Source organism: Mizuhopecten yessoensis, unplaced genomic scaffold, assembly GCF_002113885.1.
Source record: "Mizuhopecten yessoensis strain PY_sf001 unplaced genomic scaffold, ASM211388v2 scaffold8011, whole genome shotgun sequence".
In the NCBI taxonomy this organism is placed as follows: Eukaryota; Metazoa; Mollusca; class Bivalvia; order Pectinida; family Pectinidae; genus Mizuhopecten; species Mizuhopecten yessoensis.
The window spans coordinates 61,665-80,723 of record NW_018407334.1 but is presented as its reverse complement, the minus strand read 5'-3'; the positions used below and the strand labels follow the sequence as shown (position 1 = coordinate 80,723).

At 34.6% G+C, this 19,059-nt stretch overlaps 1 protein-coding gene across 1 annotated transcript in view; it reads left to right on the top strand.

Moving 5' to 3' along the window:
- The first annotated feature begins 15,220 nt into the window (after positions 1–15,220).
- The window catches only part of LOC110454677 (sodium-coupled monocarboxylate transporter 2-like), a 42,050-nt gene continuing 38,211 nt past the window's right edge, over positions 15,221–19,059 (top strand). Inside the window, exon 1 of the mRNA XM_021504318.1 lies at positions 15,221–16,405. Within this exon, the coding sequence (XP_021359993.1) occupies positions 16,040–16,405 (366 nt within the window). The 5' untranslated portion in view covers positions 15,221–16,039. The remainder of the gene's footprint in view (positions 16,406–19,059) is intronic.

The window sequence follows — 19,059 nt, the reverse complement described above, 5'->3', positions numbered from 1 at the left end:
TTAAACCCTTTCACATCAACAGTATTTCTTATTTTGGTAGCCATTAGCTCCACCGCAATTACAAAGATTAAACAAGAAAGCGGACAACCTTGTCTAATTCCTCTTGAGATCTTATATTCACCTGATATCCAATTATTATTTTTTACCAATCCTTTAATATCTGAATATAATGTTTTTATCCAATTAATAAATGACTTACCGAATCCAAATCTGTGTAAGCTAGCATACATGAAGTCCCATTCTATTGTATCAAATGCCTTTTTAAAATCTAGAAAAAGTATACACGAGTCTATATTAAATTTTTCTGAATAATCAATTACATCTTGGATTTGCCTTATATTAAAGCCTATAAATCGATTCTTAATGTACCCATTTTGATCTGTGCTTATTATTTTAGGCATCACCTCCTTCAGTCGCGTCGCTAATACATGTGCTGCAATTTTGTAGTCTATATTCAGCAACGATATAGGTCTCCAATTTTCCAGCTTTTCAATTTCATTTTTCTTATAAATCAATGTTACTAATCCATATTTTTGGGTCTCACTGAGCTCTCCATTAGCATAAGCTTCATTTAATACATCTGTTACTAAGGTACCTATTTTTTCCCAAAAAAACCTCATAACATTCTACTGAGAGTCCATCCATTCCAGGACTTTTGTTTTTTTTCATCTTTTTTACCGCAGCCGTGCATTCTTCTAATGTTAATTCTCCATCACAAAATTCCCTATCTTTATCTGTTAATGTCTTAATTTCTTCGATAGTTTGTACGTATCTATCTATGTCATTACCATTCTGTTGATCGGATTGGTATAATTTCTCATAGAATTGTTTTATAGTATTCATAATTTTCCCTGGTTCTTGAACTCTTTTCCCATTTTCGTCTTCAATTTCATGTATCACTTTTTGTGTTTGTCGGTGTTTTTCTAGGTTTAAAAAATATTTTGTATTTTTCTCTCCTTGTTCTATCCAGATAGATCGAGCCCGAATCTGTGCGCCTTTTGCTTTATTTTCGTATAAATCTTCAAGCCTTGATTCATTTTCTTTTATTTTTACCTGTTCATTTTCTGTTAAATTTATTTTCTTATGTAAGTGGTTTAACCTATTTTCCAATATTTCAATATCAGACTTTCGTTGCTTTGATTTGTTAACACAATAATTAATAGTTTCGTGTTTGAACATTGTCTTGCAATAATCCCATGTTGTTCTCTTATTTAAATTCTCCTTGTTACATATTTCAATTGACTGCTTTAAACTGTCTTGTATTATTATATTATATTCTTCATCTGCTAAAATACTATTATTTATTTTCCATACACCCGGCCCCTTTTTGTCACCTATAAATAGTTTCAGTGATATTGCTTGATGGTCTGTAGATTTAATTTGAGCTGGACGGATATCTGCTGATTTTATAATACTGCAATTTCCCTTTTCTGTTAAAAAATAGTCTATTCTACTTGCAGCCCCTTGTCTGTTTCGTCTCCACGTATATTGTATTCTATCTGTGTTCTTATGCCTCCAAATATCTAATAAGTGTGCTGTTTGTATCAATTGTTTAAGTCCATATGTTATATTTTTATGTCTAATCTTTCCTATTGTTTTTCTGTCTCTTTGATTAAGTACCTCATTAAAATCACCCCCAATAATTGTACTTCCTATACTCTTTTCCTTTATTTCTTTTGTTACTAATTTAAAAAAAGCGTTCCTTTCATTTTCAATATTTGGTGCATATATATTTACTAAAGTAAACATTTTATCACCAATTTTCAAATTCATTAAAATATATCGACCATTATCAGAAATACTGTGGTTAATAACTACAGCATTAAGTGATTTTTTTTTTATAAGTATCGATACTCCTTTACTGTTTCGTTCCCCATAATTATGGAAACAATGTAATACTTCATTTACCTCATTATCTATTACATCACATAATTCATTAGTGAAGTGTGTTTCTTGTATCATTAATATGTCAGTTTGTTGTTGTTTTAACCATTCGTATGTTCTCAGTCTCTTTCCTTTGTCTCTCGGTTCTGTTTTTCTACGCGGAGATTTTCATTATACCATGGGGCATTCTGTCTCACAGTTATCACCTTAGTCTGTAGAAGTGCGTGTTTCTCTATAACGGCTTTTATACCAGATGTGTATGATGCAACAAGATCATCAACCCCGCCTTCAGTAGATTGAAGGGCGGAAGAAGACTGAATGTCATTGTTGAAATCTGGTATTGAAATTTCGCGGAATTTCCGGAAGCTTACTTCTTTCCTTGCATGATCTGGCTTACTACAATTCAGTGTTGTGTGGACAGCAAGATGATCACCAGATTGGTTCCCCTTTACATCACTTAGACATGGATCAGTCACTGGAATTGCTCCATGAATGACTGAGTTATCTTCCCTTGTTATGACCACATCCAGTGTGTGGACATGGTTGTGTGTTGCTTCTGTCACATGCTGAATCAAACCCCTGGAATCTAATATCCCAAAGAACTGGCGAGCATCAACATTAGATAGATCATCTAAGTGGAAGTTTACGTCACCCGTGATAATAATATCTTGTGGTACAACAACCTGGTGGTCTAAAAAGGTAGACCACTCATAAAAACCACTGTATTTCGGAAAGTATTCTGTCTAGATGGAGGAGGCTGTAAATGATACACAATCTAAATTGTTTATCATCAGCAATGACAGAAAAAGTCATGTACTCAAAGAGTGTGTTTACATCATCATGGTTGGGAGAGAGAGGTCTCACACAGAGGCCTTTCTTAAACAGAACAGCCACCCCACCACCACGTTTGCCGAGTTTAGCATTGTGAGGAATCCATAGCCTGTTGGTATTAGCTCAGCTAGTACCTGGTCGTCGATATCTGAACCTAACCAGGTTTCTGTCAGTGTTTGTTTGTTTGTTTGTGTTAAACGGCCCATCGGCGGCAGTGGTCATTTAGGGCCATATTGATTTATTTATTCATTTTATTTTTTAAACAAACATGTGAGTAGCGAAGATGAAATCAGATAAAAAGGTTCTTTTTAAAAGCATTCGCATTGTATGTGTAGATAATTAAAATAAAAAAGGGGGTTAAAATCATAAAAGAGATAACGAATAGATGATATGGACTATGTGATATATTTAACGTCAAAAGGGTAAGGTGGGTTGAAAGAGTCTATAGAATAGACCGATGTCTTTCAAATAGTTAAATAATGCCTTCGAGTCCACGGAACTGAAAAGAGTTTTCATATCCGGGACTCGAAAGTAGTTATCACGAATGTTAAAAATCGGAAAATTCTATCAAAAAATGTTCCACTGTAAATGGAGGGTCACATGCGTGGCATGAAGGTGGATCTTTTCGTTTTAAAAGGTACGAATGAGAAGGATATGTGTGCCCAGTACGGAGCCGAGCTAGTCAAAGGAAGCAGTAATCAAAGGAAGCAGTGCTTAAAGACATTGTTTTAATAGGTCTGTCGGCAGTGGATCAAACTCACAGGACTTCGAATTACAGTTTGGTAGGATAATTTCACCTTTCTGTCGCATTAGGGTTTTGGTGAGTCTAAAAAGCTGTCTATTATCCTTACCGCATTCTTCGATTCTTTTTGAATAATAAACCTTCTTTGATTGAAAGAGTAGTGAACCAACTAGCCGACATTGCCCCCTATAAATCTGTTGGTGAACGGTTAATTTGCTCCGTCGCCACTGTCTCTCTGCTTTTCTACGGTTCTGTTTTTCCATGCGGAGATTTTCATTATACCACGGGGTATTTGGTCTCAGAGTTATCATCTTAGTCTGCAGATGTGCGTGTTTTCTCTGTAAGGGCTTCTATACCAGATGTGTAAGCTTCAACAAGATCATCAACCTCGCCTTCAGTAGATTAAAGGGAGTAACATCTTCTGTCAATGCAAGAATGTCAATGTCCTGAGATGTTACAAAATCCCCGACGGACAATGACTTATTCTTCACCGAGCGACAGTTTAAGGACACTAAATTCAGAGGTATAACTGACTTAAATTGACCAGCTGTTGTTGGCTTGATGTCATGTAAATTCTCGTACGATACTGACGATGTCGGAATCCGTGTATCGTTACGAGAATGCACAATAGGGTTGATGTCTGCTGTAAGTTCAGTGTGGTCCTGCAAGAAAAAGAGTGCGAGGCGGACATACCATATGTAGTGACCAAATGGATGAGATTATCAGTGTTCAGGCCCGAGTTGGTACAACCACTGGTTCCGTTTGATTTAACACCGATACTACTTGGTATTCGCCTAACAGCACCCTTTCCTGCCCGTGTCCCACGTCTAGTGCGCAAGAGTTTCTCCGAATTTATTTCCTTTAAATCCTCTAAAAGATGTGTTGTAATATTATGACTCACTGGTCTAAGTGCCAGGAGAACAGATCTACTATATTTAAACATATATGAAGGTGATATCAACCTCCACTGATGGAAGAAAAAGATCACAGTATGGAAATTCACGGCGCTGCAGGGGGTTCCCGTATTAGTCGCCTCTTCTGTGGCGTGTACAGAGATGATATGTATTAGAAATGATCCTACAACTTCTAGTATTTACAACATAAGCGAAACAAGACCAAAAAAAGTAGTACAACAGTACAAAATGTCTAGAACATATCTAAATTTCTGATTTTAATACCAATACTGGAAAGGGACTGACTGACATTGCAAATGGCATCAGGAATTTACTACAAACGTATCAGAAAGATTTAGTCATATCTTAGAGTAATACTATTCTGAACTGTTAACAAGAATCATTAAGTCAAAATATAATACTGATATTGATCTTAAGGATCCCCGTCTCTCCGCCTAAAATGCAATGAGGCATTGGTTTTTTTTCTACGGCATCGCTTTTACATAACCAAATCATTTCTGAACAATAACCCATACCTTGCGGTAGTTTTTTCAGATTTTTTGGGATATTATGAAAATTCGATTTTTTTTTATTCAATGGAACAAAATGAAACAAAATATTTTTTATTTGATGCAACAATGGTTTATTAGAAATATAACACTTTAAAAATAATAACAATGTCATTATTGATGAACAAAACACAAAAAATGAGTAATTTTCTAACAATAATACTAAAACAAACAAAAAAAGCCCGTTACATGAATCAATAAAATTCCGAGTGCCAATGCAACACGTTTAGGACAACGAGAAGAAAATATAGGTGACAGAAAATAAATATCTTGCGGACAAAAAAATATTCAGATTAAAAAAACTAAACAAAAACGAGAGACAACTTCTACATTTGTACCAATAATAATCCTTCAAGTTTATTGGGTAAAAAGGTACAACAACATAACAATTTCATACAATACCCAATACATGTTTTGGCACTAATAATTTATCTAGTTGATTACATTATAAAACATATCAATGTAAAATTATATAAGTTATATTAAAAGTTATTGGCGTATTCGTGATCACTAGTACTAGAGGGATCCTCATCGGACGTCGGTGTCGGCTCATCAGTAAAACTGCCAGTAAGCTTAATTTGTAGGGGCCTCAGTAGCCAGCGTCTCTTCAATGTGTGAACGAGTGTCACATTGTTTCGTCGCATAGTCGTGGTCTAGCAGTTGATATTGGACATCGTTGGCCATCACTGCCACGACGTTGTTTACAACGTTACGACAGATTTTTTTGCCCACACTTTCGCGATTGGAGATTTTCAACGCAAGGGACACAACTCTGTAGTCGAAACATTATTCAAACAAAATCTATTCAAGGGAAGATAACGACATTGTCGAAATGGTAACCAGGGGCGAGTGACTCTTACACTGAAAAACGACAGTGAAATTCTTTAGTGTTTTGCTCTGGCTGTATCGGAGATCCTTAAGTACTATAAAGCATTTACATTTATGCTGCAGGCCTGTTGGTGGTCCTACATTTAATTTGTGCCTCTTAAGCTAACGGGAGATGATAAATTTGTGACGAGATGTCTCTTACAAATCCAAATTTGACGATGCACATATTTTTTCTTTAAAATTGTATTGATATATTAAACTTTCCAGAAGAAAAACAATAATGTTTCACGAGCAGATGATCGCGTTTATATTACCAAGAATGAACAAAAACCGAGAGAGGATACCGAGATGGGTCAGATATATGGGGCAAAAATCGACTGTAAAACAAAGTAGGCGTCTATCCAAGCCGAGGAAATAATTGACCACAAATGATTATTACGGTTTTAGTATTACTGCAAAAGCTTATTATATAAGTCAAATGTGAAAAGAATGTTTAAACAATACAAATATACTTAACTAAAATGGTATGTAATATTAACTGACTAGAAATTCAGAAAAACACCTGGACGAGTGTGCGTTTGCAGACAACTCGCCCAGCTGTTAAAGTTGTGTCCTCTGATATACGAAAATAAAGCCAAAAATGACGACAAAGTTCCAAAAACTCTAATTATAGACGAGAATGATCTCGAACTATTTAAATGAAAACATGGCAAACTTCAGCATTGGTAAGTAAGTATATTCGTGAAAAACACAAAATTTGTCAGGAGCCTACGGGAACAAGCCTTATCAGGCGCTAACCGGAAGTCCCTATATATCTTCCGGAAATAAAACCTGACTGATCTGTATTAATAAACTTGTCTAAAACAGTTTTTACTCTATTTGCGATTGAACCTGATGCTATTTTATATATACTATATTTAGAAGTGAAATAGGTCTCCAGATTTTCAAAAATTGCCGCGGCTTATCTCCCTTTGGTAAACATGTTATGATTCCCTGTCTTTGTGTTATTGAAAGTATATTATTATAATATCCATATCGTCTTGAACTATCTACAAACTGACCTACTGTTTCCAAAATTATTTTAAAAATTCAGAAGTAACAGGGTTTTTTCTTCAAATAAAAGAGTTTCTTAAACAATTATCGTATTTTCTGAAACTAAAACATAATCTATACGTGACTGTTTCATAGGGTTTGGTCTTCTCCATGTATATCTGTTGGTGTCTGGGTGCTGCTCTCTATATATTTACTCAATTACTCTATCTCTTGCTTTAGGATTGTTTCTAGATCAGGGTTTATAACTAAGTTAAAATCACCACATTTAATATAATCACTCATAGCATCATATACTTTATCGTAAACGCTAGGTATGTCTGAGTTTGGTCCATATTTGGTCACTTACCACCTTTGCCTCAAAATTATTATTAAATATGATTGCTTTCACCTTAGAGTTTGATCTAAATGAGCTGAAATGACATGTATATCCCAATTCTGTTCTAATATTATTTTCAATCTCCGCAGTAAAATGTATATATCCTGTATACAATAAATATTATAGATTTTTCCTTCTAAAGTACGAAAAGACATCTTTACGTTTGTTCTCCCAGACCCTGACAATTTGCTGTTAGAATTTTGATACCTTCCATTTAGAATGTTTGACATTTAAAAATAATATATAGTAGAGCTGCTCTATTGTCAATCTTTTACAATCTTGACATAGCAGGATAGAAGATGGGATAGTAAGAAGATGAAACTGTAATGCTATATACCTGACTAAGTGGAACACAACAGAAGAGTGAAGGAAATTGTGTTCGATAGTGCCGTAGAAGAGAAGCAGCATTGGCGAACAAAGGATAAGGATAGTAAAGTAAATGGAAAAATAATAAAACATACATTTAGATAAAATCAAAATCAAGGAAATAACGCACCATCAACCATACACACTAACACTAACATTCCTTACTATTACAAACTATCTCCACGTCTTTCTCATCACCGGAAACTATTTGTGTGACTGGATATTTGATATAACCTTTAAACAAAGACAGGTTCCGGGCAAAAAACTCCGGCAAAGTAAAATAGTTAAGCCAGTGTCAGACGATGTTCCTCCATCAGTCACCTACACATTGGACTACATACCTACGACGGAGGCCAGATACTGTATATGCGGCTGCAGAAAAAAACACTCCGGACACTAGGGTTTACAAGGGACAGAAAAACCCATCTAGTCAATGACTTATATTGCTAAAAGATATACCATAGGCCACAGGCATTTGTTTCTGTCAATAAAAAGTCATGAAAAAAAAACCAATCACACCCCACTCATAAACTATACCATGGTTTATTTTATGAGTGGGGTGCGACTTTTTCCCCTCATGACTAAATTCGTTGACAGAAACAAATGCCTGTGGCATAGGCCTAGGCCTAGTGGCTATTCTTATAACATCATAACAATCACCAATTATTGACGAAATCTCAGACCTCTACGCTATATATTATTTCCTTTTTCCTTTCGTACATACAAAAAAGGAAATATTCTTTAAGTGTTCAAAACAAACTGCCATCATGTAAACATTACATTTACTCTAGCTATATGACAAAACAATACATACTTACTAGGGCTTTAAGGCTAGTCCTGGTGTGCATCACACTATAGGCAGTAGGCAAGGAATGTATTGCAATAGTTTTCCTGATATAATCTCATCTAGTTGTCACAATGTTTCCAATCCACGATTATGACATGTAGTCCAATTTACCGCTAGTATAACAAGTTTATTGTTTTTGGCATATATATATATTATATATTAGTTTGAAAATACAGGAATTAATTTGCAAAGTCAAGCCAACTGGTATTTAAATCAAATAAGCTTTTGAAAACTATTCTGATACCCTGTTCCATTTCTTTATTGTGATAAGTACAATACTCATGTGTATTGTGATATATAGGTTTTCGAATATATTGTGACAGCCTCGTTAATTACAATTGTACAACATAATTATGTACCCTGATGGGCTGAACCTTAAGACGAAAACCATATATATGGTATTTGGTTATATTTGTCTGTTATATACTTGAAACTCTGCTATATATATGTACATATTTATATACCCCTATAGTTAGTTGGTAACATGTATGCACATCTGAAATAAGTTCTTGTGTACATACATACCTTCATTTTCACAAGTCAAGCAAATATTAGCAATGCATATGTACCACCTGTATTCCAGTGTCTACTGACAACACATATGTGTACCATCAAACAAGCTTTCACTTCTTAGAATTTATCCATGAAATTCTTGCAACGATTTTGTGCATGTGGGCAAAAAATCCCTATACAGAAGTTAGACTTGTTATTGAACATGTAGGTATTACGGTGTAAATTAATCGCTTAAACCATCAGAATTTACAAACCTCATTAATTATCCGTAAATATGCACAAATATCTGCACAATATCTACAGCAATTATCACACGAAAACCAAAGAGTGCCCGAGACGGATGGAAAGACAGAGGAACACAAACATTGTTATCAAGTTTGAAGGAATTTGGCTAATATTTGCTAGAGTTCTTCAGCGGAAACGGCAGATAATGACGTTTTTCGTTATACTCAGGGGCCATAACTCCGTCAAATAAAGTCCGCTGAAAGTGGACATCGCACTTGGTCCAATCATAAGGCATTTAACACTGGTACCAAGTTTGTAGAAAATCGGTTAACATTTGTTGCAGTTATTGCACGGAAACGCCAGATAATGACGTTTTTCGTTATTCAAGGAGCCATAACTCTACCAAATGAAGTCCGCTGAAAGTGGTCATCATTTTATTTTTTATATTTTGTTTTTTGTTGTATCCTTTACTTTTTATCACTCCTATCAATGGTATATATTGATATACATGGTTCTTTACTTTTAACTACTTCGTGTAACTGCAGCAGGTTATGAACAGGGGGCATTAATGACTTGCATAAAAAAGGCAATTTCTCTGTTTAATTTATCATTAGGGCATTGCTTGCCTTTTTATAAGAGCATTGTATAGCTCAAAATATCAATTAAATATTTATATATAATTGAAACATACATGCATTTATCTCCCTTATACCAGCTGCTATATATATATACTGTGGATTTATGCTACTTCTTATATATAATTTGCATCAATATTTTCTTACTTACCGTTTCATCTTTGTCTTTGTCATGTCAACCTAAGAAGATAACTTATATAGGCCTAGCCTGCTGTTCAATCCTATTGATTACTCAATGAAACATGATAAAAATCGAACTTGGCCGAGTCCTTAAGGCATTTAACCCTGTTACCAAGTTTGAAGGAAATCGGTAAACATTTGTTTCAGTTATTGCACGGCAACGAAGCGTGACAGACAGACAGACGGACAAACCAAAATAAATATCCTCCGTTTCGGTGAAAGCGGGGGATAAAAAGGATCATTGTTTCTAAACAACACACAGGCACAACTATGGAAAAACCACAAAATGTTATAAATGAGAGGTTGCATTTATAATGTGGTTTACATGTTTTAGACACATTATCTATTGTACTTTCCCCACTCCTTACTGAAAACTAATCACCAACTATCTCTTTATTTTGTCTGGTTTCACTTCAATGAGGTACACAACCTGGGATTGTTCCCTCATGCTTTTTGATGTCATAAATTTATCTGAATAAGTTTCCCAGTGTAGATGTCAACATGTCATTTTACATGTCTAATTGTTGGAATGTCTGCTTACATGTCCGTGTGTATGTACGTCTTTAAGTATGTGATAAGTGTGGTTTACGTCTTGAGACGACATGCCTTGAAATTGATAATTAATGATGTCACGAAGAGTAGATAATGTCACCCCGAAAGGTTAATATAAGTGAGCCTCATTTTGAACGTTACTGACGTCAGTAATTTACACCAGAGAGGACCCAGATGACTGTTTTGAGATTTACGGCGTTGTGTTGTGATTTCACTGACGACTTAACAATTTTACATCAATTTACCCAAACAAAAAAAATGTACAGAGAGAAAAGCAAAAAATAAATATATATTGAAAATTCATGAAAAAAAGCATTGAGTATTTGTACTTAGAAAATTGCCTTCCTTTATGGAACGATCGCTTGACACATGCATATAACCTTATCCCCACTACCTTGATCATAACAAATTACAAGAATGCATAAAATATTATATAAAATATTGACAGCAATGTTAATATTGTACTTATGGAAAAATAAAAAACATATCACCATTTTCCTGTTTAATGTTTTTGAAGTTTTATTTTCGCAAAATGACTTTGTTTAACGAGTTAACATTCCATAGAATCAGAAACTTAAAACTTCAGCTTAACTAAAATGTTTTAAAAACATGATTAATTAATGATACGTTTCGATTGGACATCGAAATTGAATATTCATGACATAAAGAAAACAATTTCACTATCTATACGAGACATAAGTTTACAGACCATATTCAAGTGAAACATCAAGAAAAATATGATATACACTTATAGACACAAAGCGACCGAAGCTATAAAGCTTCCCAATAAAGCTATCTCCAATGTAGATTGTAGCCCATTACCTTGGTGTAAGCTAAATAATACAAGTCTGCTGCCAACTTACATTTTTTGTAATGAACGTAAAAAAAACATTGACTAGGGAAAAGGGCATCTTGTGTGAACAAAGCAATCGTTCAGTAGTGTAATTTTTGAACACAGTCACACAGTTTATTATGCAAATTGAGTTAGTTTGGTTGTGATACATGTACACCATTTTGATATGTATATTTGCTATATGACGTGTTTATCGAGTGGAAACTTTAAGTCTATCCTGTTAATGGTTATCTCACGTAAATATCTCTCAGTCTACCGGATAGTCTGATGATGTACGTGGTGTGAATTAGAAAGTAGAGTTACTCACGATGGGACACTTTGTTACCTGGCCGGGCTCCTTTCGGTTGTATCGAAGCGTCCAACGGGGTAAATAAAACACCTGTATTCAGATTCCACTTCAGTTATACTGCTCTTTGACCAAGCATAAATACTGATCTCGTTATGTAAAATGTTACAGATGTCGTTGCTAGTTTAGTGCTGCTGTGTGAAAATATATTTATATGTGACAATTTTTTCAACCAATATTTGCTTATAATTTTAATTTTACACCCGCTATCTCACACGTGTAACGTACTGAAGGCCTCCTATCCAACTCTCTGTCGCCGAGTTCAGATCAAGAGGTCAAGAGGTGACACAAACTTTGACATTTGATTGACCTCATATATAGAACCTACATTTGAAGCTCCTTCACAGCGTGCAAGTTCCCCTTTGTGTCAACCGTTTACATATTATTTATCGTCTTCAGTTTCACATTTCTTACTGAGTAAACAAGATAGTATCAAGTCAACTGCAAGAGGACTGTTATTCGAGGACAATGTTAATTTACATCATATTTTTTCTAATTGTTTGTATGTATCGTACTACAGGATTGTGTGTTGTGTCTTCCATGACACGGGCATAATCTGGGATGACAGCTTTCCTTTTCCCATTTTTTTGTAGATAGAAAAACATTTAAACTATGACGTTTTAAATACACAAACTCAAGATCATTGTCTGTATTCTATGAAATTGAAAGAAACAAATTTCGTTAAATACAAATCATACCAAACGGTATTTTCCGTATTAACAGTATATTTTATAGAAGGTAATGTCAACAGTTACTAGAATGATGTGTTCCGTAAATGTCAACAGTCACAAGAATGATGTGTTCTGTATTAACAGTATATTTTGTAGAAGGTAATGTCAACAGTCACTAGAATGATGTGTTCCGTATTAACTGTAGTCACTAGAATGATGTGTTCCGTAAATGCAACAGTCACTAGAATGATGTGTTCCGTATTAACTGTACATTTGTAGTTACTAGAATGATGTGTTCCGTATTAACAGTATATTTTATAGAAGGTAATGTCAACAGTCACTAGAATGATCGGAATAAACAGACAATTCAACTTGACCATTGATACCAATTTAGTTTACATAACACTTTATCTGTTTATTCGGTTTTAAGACGGAAAATTAGACCCTGGAAAGTGACATTTACATGTCCTTGTTCAGTTTAAAGACAGAAAGTCAGCCCCTAAAATGTGAGCATTGTATTTCCTTGTTCATTATAAAGAGGAAAAGTCAGCCCATAAAATGTGAGCATTGTATTTCCTTGTTTATTATAAAGAGACAAAGTTAGCCCCTAAAATGTGAGCATTGTATTTCCTTTTTCATTATAAAGAGAAAAAGTCAGCCCTTAAAATGTGAGCATTGTATTTCCTTGTTCATTATAAAGAGAGAAAGTCAGCCCCTTAAATGTGAGCGTTGTATTTCCTTGTTCATTATAAAGAGAGAGAGAGTCAGCCCCTAAAATGTGAGCTTTGTATTTCCTTGTACAGTATAAAGAGAAAAAGTCAGCCCATAAAGTGTGAACTATGCATGTCCTTGTTCATTATAAAGAGAGAAAGTCAGCCCCTAAAATGTGAGCTTTGTATTTCCTTGTACAGTATAAAGAGAGAAAGTCAGCCCATAAAGTGTGAACTATGCATGTCCTTGTTCATTATAAAGAGAGAAAGTCAGCCCCTAAAATGTGAGCATTGTATTTCCTTGTTCATTATAAAGAGAGAAAGTCAGCCCCTAAAATATGAGCTTTGTATTTCCTTGTTCATTATAAAGAGAGAAAGTCAGCCCCTAAAATGTGAGCATTGTATTTCCTTGTTCATTATAAAGAGAGAAAGTCAGCCCCTAAAATATGAGCTTTGTATTTCCTTGTTCATTATAAAGAGAGAAAGTCAGCCCCTAAAATGTGAGCATTGTATTTCCTTGTTTATTATAAAGAGAGAAAGTCAGCCCCTTAAATATGAGCTTTGTATTTCCTTGTTTATTATAAAGAGAGAAAGTTAGCCCCTAAAATATGAGCATTGTATTTCCTTGATTATTATAAAGAGAGAAAGTTAGCCCCTACAACATGTAGTTTGTGTGGCCTTGTTCAGTTAAGGTTAGAAAAGTCACTGTCCTTATTCAGTTTAAGGTTAGAAAAGTCACTGTCCTTATTCAGTTTAAAGAGGAAAACTTCAACCCCGTGACAGTAGTAACAGGTGCACTCGTTCAGATGACAGACGGCAAAACTTCATAGATTATGTAACATAAAATATGTAAGATTACTCTATAAACCGCAACACATACTACACTGTACTCCTTATGTTTACGTGTTAGGAAAGCAGCCGATACCGGTTATATGAAACCACAGGTTATAGTGAGGAATACAAATTATTGTCGTTAATATCATATTCTCAAATATACCCTAGGCCTATCCTGTATAGCTTATCTTTGATGTGCATCATCAATTTATCTGAATTCTCTACCATTTCATTGTAACATGCTTTGAAAATGCAATTATCAGTTCTTTTCAATTTCATCCAATACTTAAAAATTCGTTGTCACTCGTTCAGTCAACACGAAAATTCAGTGAACGTTGGTGTGTTTACATCTATAATGTCAGTGAAAATTGGTGTGTTTACATCTTTATTGTCAGTGAACATTAGTGTGTTTACATCTATATTGTCAGTGAACATTGGTGTGTTTACATCTATATTGTCAGTGAACATTGGTGTGTTTACAACTATATTGTCAGTGAATGAACATTGAATATTAAACACAGAGATGGTTTCCTGAATTTATTCACAACTAGTAAAAGTAATGAGGACTTACTTATACTGTACCCTTAGAAACAAAGTACAAAGGGATGTAAAAGATGCTAAGTCAAATTACTTTTCGGAAAAAATAGAAGAAAACAAACAGGATTCAAAGAAATTATGGCAACATCTGAAAGATTTTGGCTCTAAAAATAAAGCAAAAGGAGATTCAAATATTGTTTTAGATATAGATGGAGAAAACTGTCATGACCACAAAAGTGTAGCAGATCATTTTAATAACTATTTTACAAATGTAGCCAGCCAAGAAGTTGTACTCCATAGGTTCAGGTTTTTTAACGAATTTTTACAAATTAAGAAATCCAAGAGAGAAGAAGTTTGTTCTCCGTCAGGTATCAGAGGAGTATATCTTTAAGGAACATTGTAAACTAAATCAGAGTTAAAGTACAGGACTGGACGAAATCCCAGCTAAGTTTTTGAAAGATGGCGCTAAATTCTTGAAAATTCCTATCACGTTTTTAATTAACATGTCATTTATAGAAGGGAGAGTTCCAGATGATATGAAATCTGCCCGCGTCAAACCTCTTTATAAAAAAGGTAGTAGTCTGGATACTGGTAATTACAGACCAGTAAGCATATTGAGCATTGTCTCTAAATTATTGGAACGAACGGTGTATTCGCAGATGGAAGTATTTCTGATAAAAAACAACCATGCTTTATGAATATCAATCAAATACGACAAGTGATAATTGTATACTTAAAGTCCCGAAGATCTAGCCGGTGATATTTACAATAGAAAACGAACTGTCATTCACCGAGCGTCACCAGCTGTAGGTATACGCCTAGGCCCAACACCTAACGGCTGTAGGCTATTTTATTCAGATGAACCTTTCCGACACAGGGACCATTGATATACAATCCATGTACATTACATCTATACTATTCCTAGTGTCGTTATAACAGCACGTGTTAGGTCCCTGTGTAGTTGATACTACAGGTAAGATAAGTGGATCTGACCCGATCAGCTAATAATTGGAGACGCACAAAGCCACATCCATCCATCGTTCTTCAACGAGTGAATTTATCAAAATTGCCTGGAAATACTTTCATTTTTAGCTTGATAAGATTACTAACGACATGTGGAAGTTTACTGCGAATAGGCAGTGTATCTCTGTTATTCACTGGAAAAGTTAGGATTTTATGAAGTATGTGTTTTCAGTAACCGGTTGTTGTGTCTAGTAGAGTGGATCTGATCAGACAAGGAGGGTCTGCCATTGTCGGCGGAGACTTTAGCGGGAGGAGTTCGGACACGAGATCTCTACTTACAATGACCTATATAACTCCAGAGGTCGCGGATCTTAGCTGAAACCTTTATAGTAAATATTAACTGACCAGGTGTCTCGCACTGATGACAGTACGAAAGCTGACAGGTACAAGGTCTGCCACCATATAACGTTAATGTGTGACGTGCAATCAATCAACCTGTAACATCCGTCTCATCCATTTACTCTTTTTAAAAGTTTGTGTGTTCACTTCTATACGTTGTCGGCAATACGTAGCGAAAGTTTCGTTTTTTAATTGTTTCATTGCTAAAGGACAGCTGTCTTCGGATTTAACTATGACGCGCCAATACAGTTTCCAGACTGGGGTCCGGAACACTTTCCATACAGTTGACTATGTCTTGTTCGGCGCATTGCTGTTTATCTGCGCAGGAATCGGTTTATTTTACGCCATCAAAGACCGGAAGCGAAGCAACACCAAGGAATATCTATTGGCGGGAGGGAACATGAGTGCCATCCCTGTGGCTCTGTCCCTCCTGGCCAGCTTCATGTCGGCCATAACGTTGCTAGGGACTCCAGCCGAGATGTACAACTATACGACCATATACTGGTGGATTGGACTGGGCTACTTCTTCACCATCGCACTTGCTGCCCATATCTATCTGCCTGTTTTCTATAGACTCAGGATCACCAGTGCATATGAGGTAATCAGAATTACAAGCTGTAAATTTTACGTGTAGTTATATATGCCAGGTATCTGGTTTTATTGCGTCATTGTGTGCAAATCTGCGTGTGAGACATATACTCGCAAAATAAGTTATTTAAAAAAAATGTTTCTGTGGTCCGTTTCACTCACCTATAGGTTAGGGAATTCCTAGTCGTCCTGGCTTGTGTGTTTGTGTGAATGCATATTTATTATGTGTGTATGTGAGGATGTATGTGTGTTATTGAGTGTGGTCCTAATGTACAAACATATATATGATTTGGTAAGAACAGTATATTTTGTAGAAGGTAATGTCAACAGTCACTAAAAGGATGTGTTCCGTATTAACAGTATATTTTATAGAAGGTAATGTCAACAGTCACTGGAATGATGTGTTCTGTATTAACTATATATTTGATAGAAAGTAATGTCAACAGTCACTGGAATGATGTGTTCTGTATTAACAGTAAATTTTAGAAAAGGTAATGTCAACAGTCACTAAAAGGATGTGTTCCGTATTAACTGTATATTTTATAGAAGGTAATATCAACAGTTACTAGATTGATGTGTTCCGTATTAACTGTAATTACTAGAATGATGTGTTCTGTATTAACTATATATTTGATAGAAAGTAATGTCAACAGTCACTAGAATGATGTGTTCTGTATTAACAGTATATTTTATAGAAGGTAATGTCAACAGTCACTTGAATGATGTGTTCCGTATTAACTGTAATTACTAGAATGATGTGTTCTGTATTAACAGTATATTTCATTGAAGGTAATGTCAACAGTCACTAGAATGATGTGTTCCGTATTAACAGTATATTTTATAGAAGGTAATTTCAACAGTCACTAGAATGATGTGTTCCGTATTAACTGTATATTTTATAGATAGTAATATCAACAGTTACTAGATTGATGTGTTCTGTATTAACTGTATATTGTATAGAAGCTAATGTCAGCAGTCACTAGAATGATGTGTTCCGTATTAACTGTAATCACTAGAATGATGTGTTCTGTATTAACAGAATATTTTATAGAAGGTAATGTCAACAGTCACTAGAATAATGTGTTCCGTATTAACAGTATATTTTAGAGAAGGTAATGTCAGCAGTCACAAGAATGATGTGTTCCGTATGAACAGTATATTTTATAGAAGGTAATGTCAACAGTCACAAGAATGATGTGTTCCGTATTAACAGTATATTTTATAGAAGGTAATGTCAACAGTCACTACAATGATGTGTTCCGTATTAACTGTAGTTACTATAATGATGTGTTCTGTATTAACAGTATATTTCATTGAAGGTAATGTCAGCAGTCACTAGAATGATGTGTTCTGTATTAATAGTATATTTTAGAGAAGGTAATGTCAACAGTCACAAGAATGATGTGTTCCGTATTAACAGTATATTTCATAGAAGGCAATGTCAACAGTCACTAGAATGATGTGTTCCGTATTAACAGTATATTTTATAAAAGGTAATGTCAGCAGTCACTAGAATGATGTGTTCCGTATTAACTGTAATTACTAGAATGATGTGTTCTGTATTAACTATATATTTGATAGAAAGTAATGTCATCAGTCACTTGAATGATGTGTTCTGTATTAACAGTATATTTTGTAGAAGGGAATGTCAACAGTCACAAGAATGATGTGTTCCGTATTAACAGTATATTTTATAAAAGGTAATGTCAGCAGTCACTAGAATGATGTGTTCCGTATTAACAGTATATTTTATAAAAGGTAATGTCAGCAGTCACTAGAATGATGTGTTCTGTATTAACAGAATATTTTATAGAAGGTAATGTCAACAGTCACTACAATGATGTGTTCCGTATTAACTGTAGTTACTAGAATGATGTGTTCTGTATTAACAGTATATTTCATTGAAGGTAATGTCAGCAGTCACTAGAATGATGTGTTCTGATTAACTGTAGTTACTAAGGTAATGTCAACAGTCACTAGAATGATGTGATCAGTATTAACAGTATATTTTATAGAAGGTAATGTCAACAGTCACTACAATGATGTGTTCCGTATTAACTGTAGTTACTATAATGATGTGTTCTGTATTAACAGTATATTTCATTGAAGGTAATGTCAGCAGTCACTAGAATGATGTGTTCCGTATTAACAGTATATTTCATAGAAGGCAATGTCAACAGTCACTAGAATGATGTGTTCTGTATTAACAGCATATTTTATAGAAGGTAATATCAACAGTTACTAGATTGATGTGTTCTGTATTAACTGTATATTGTATAGAAGCTAATGTCAGCAGTCACTAGAATGATGTGTTCCGTATTAACAGTATATTTCATAGAAGGCAATGTCAACAGTCACTAGAATGATGTGTTCCGTATTAACAGTATATTTTATAAAAGGTAATGTCAGCAGTCACTAGAATGATGTGTTCTGATTAACTGTAGTTACTGGAATGCTGTGTTCTGTATTAACAGTATATTTTATAGAAAGTAATATCAACAGTTACTAGATTGATGTGTTCTGTATTAACTGTATATAGTATAGAAGCTAATGTCAACAGTCACTAGAGTGATGTGTTCCGTAGTAACAGTATATTTTATAGAAGGTAATATCAACAGTTACTAGATTGATGTGTTCTGTATTAACTGTATATTGTATAGAAGC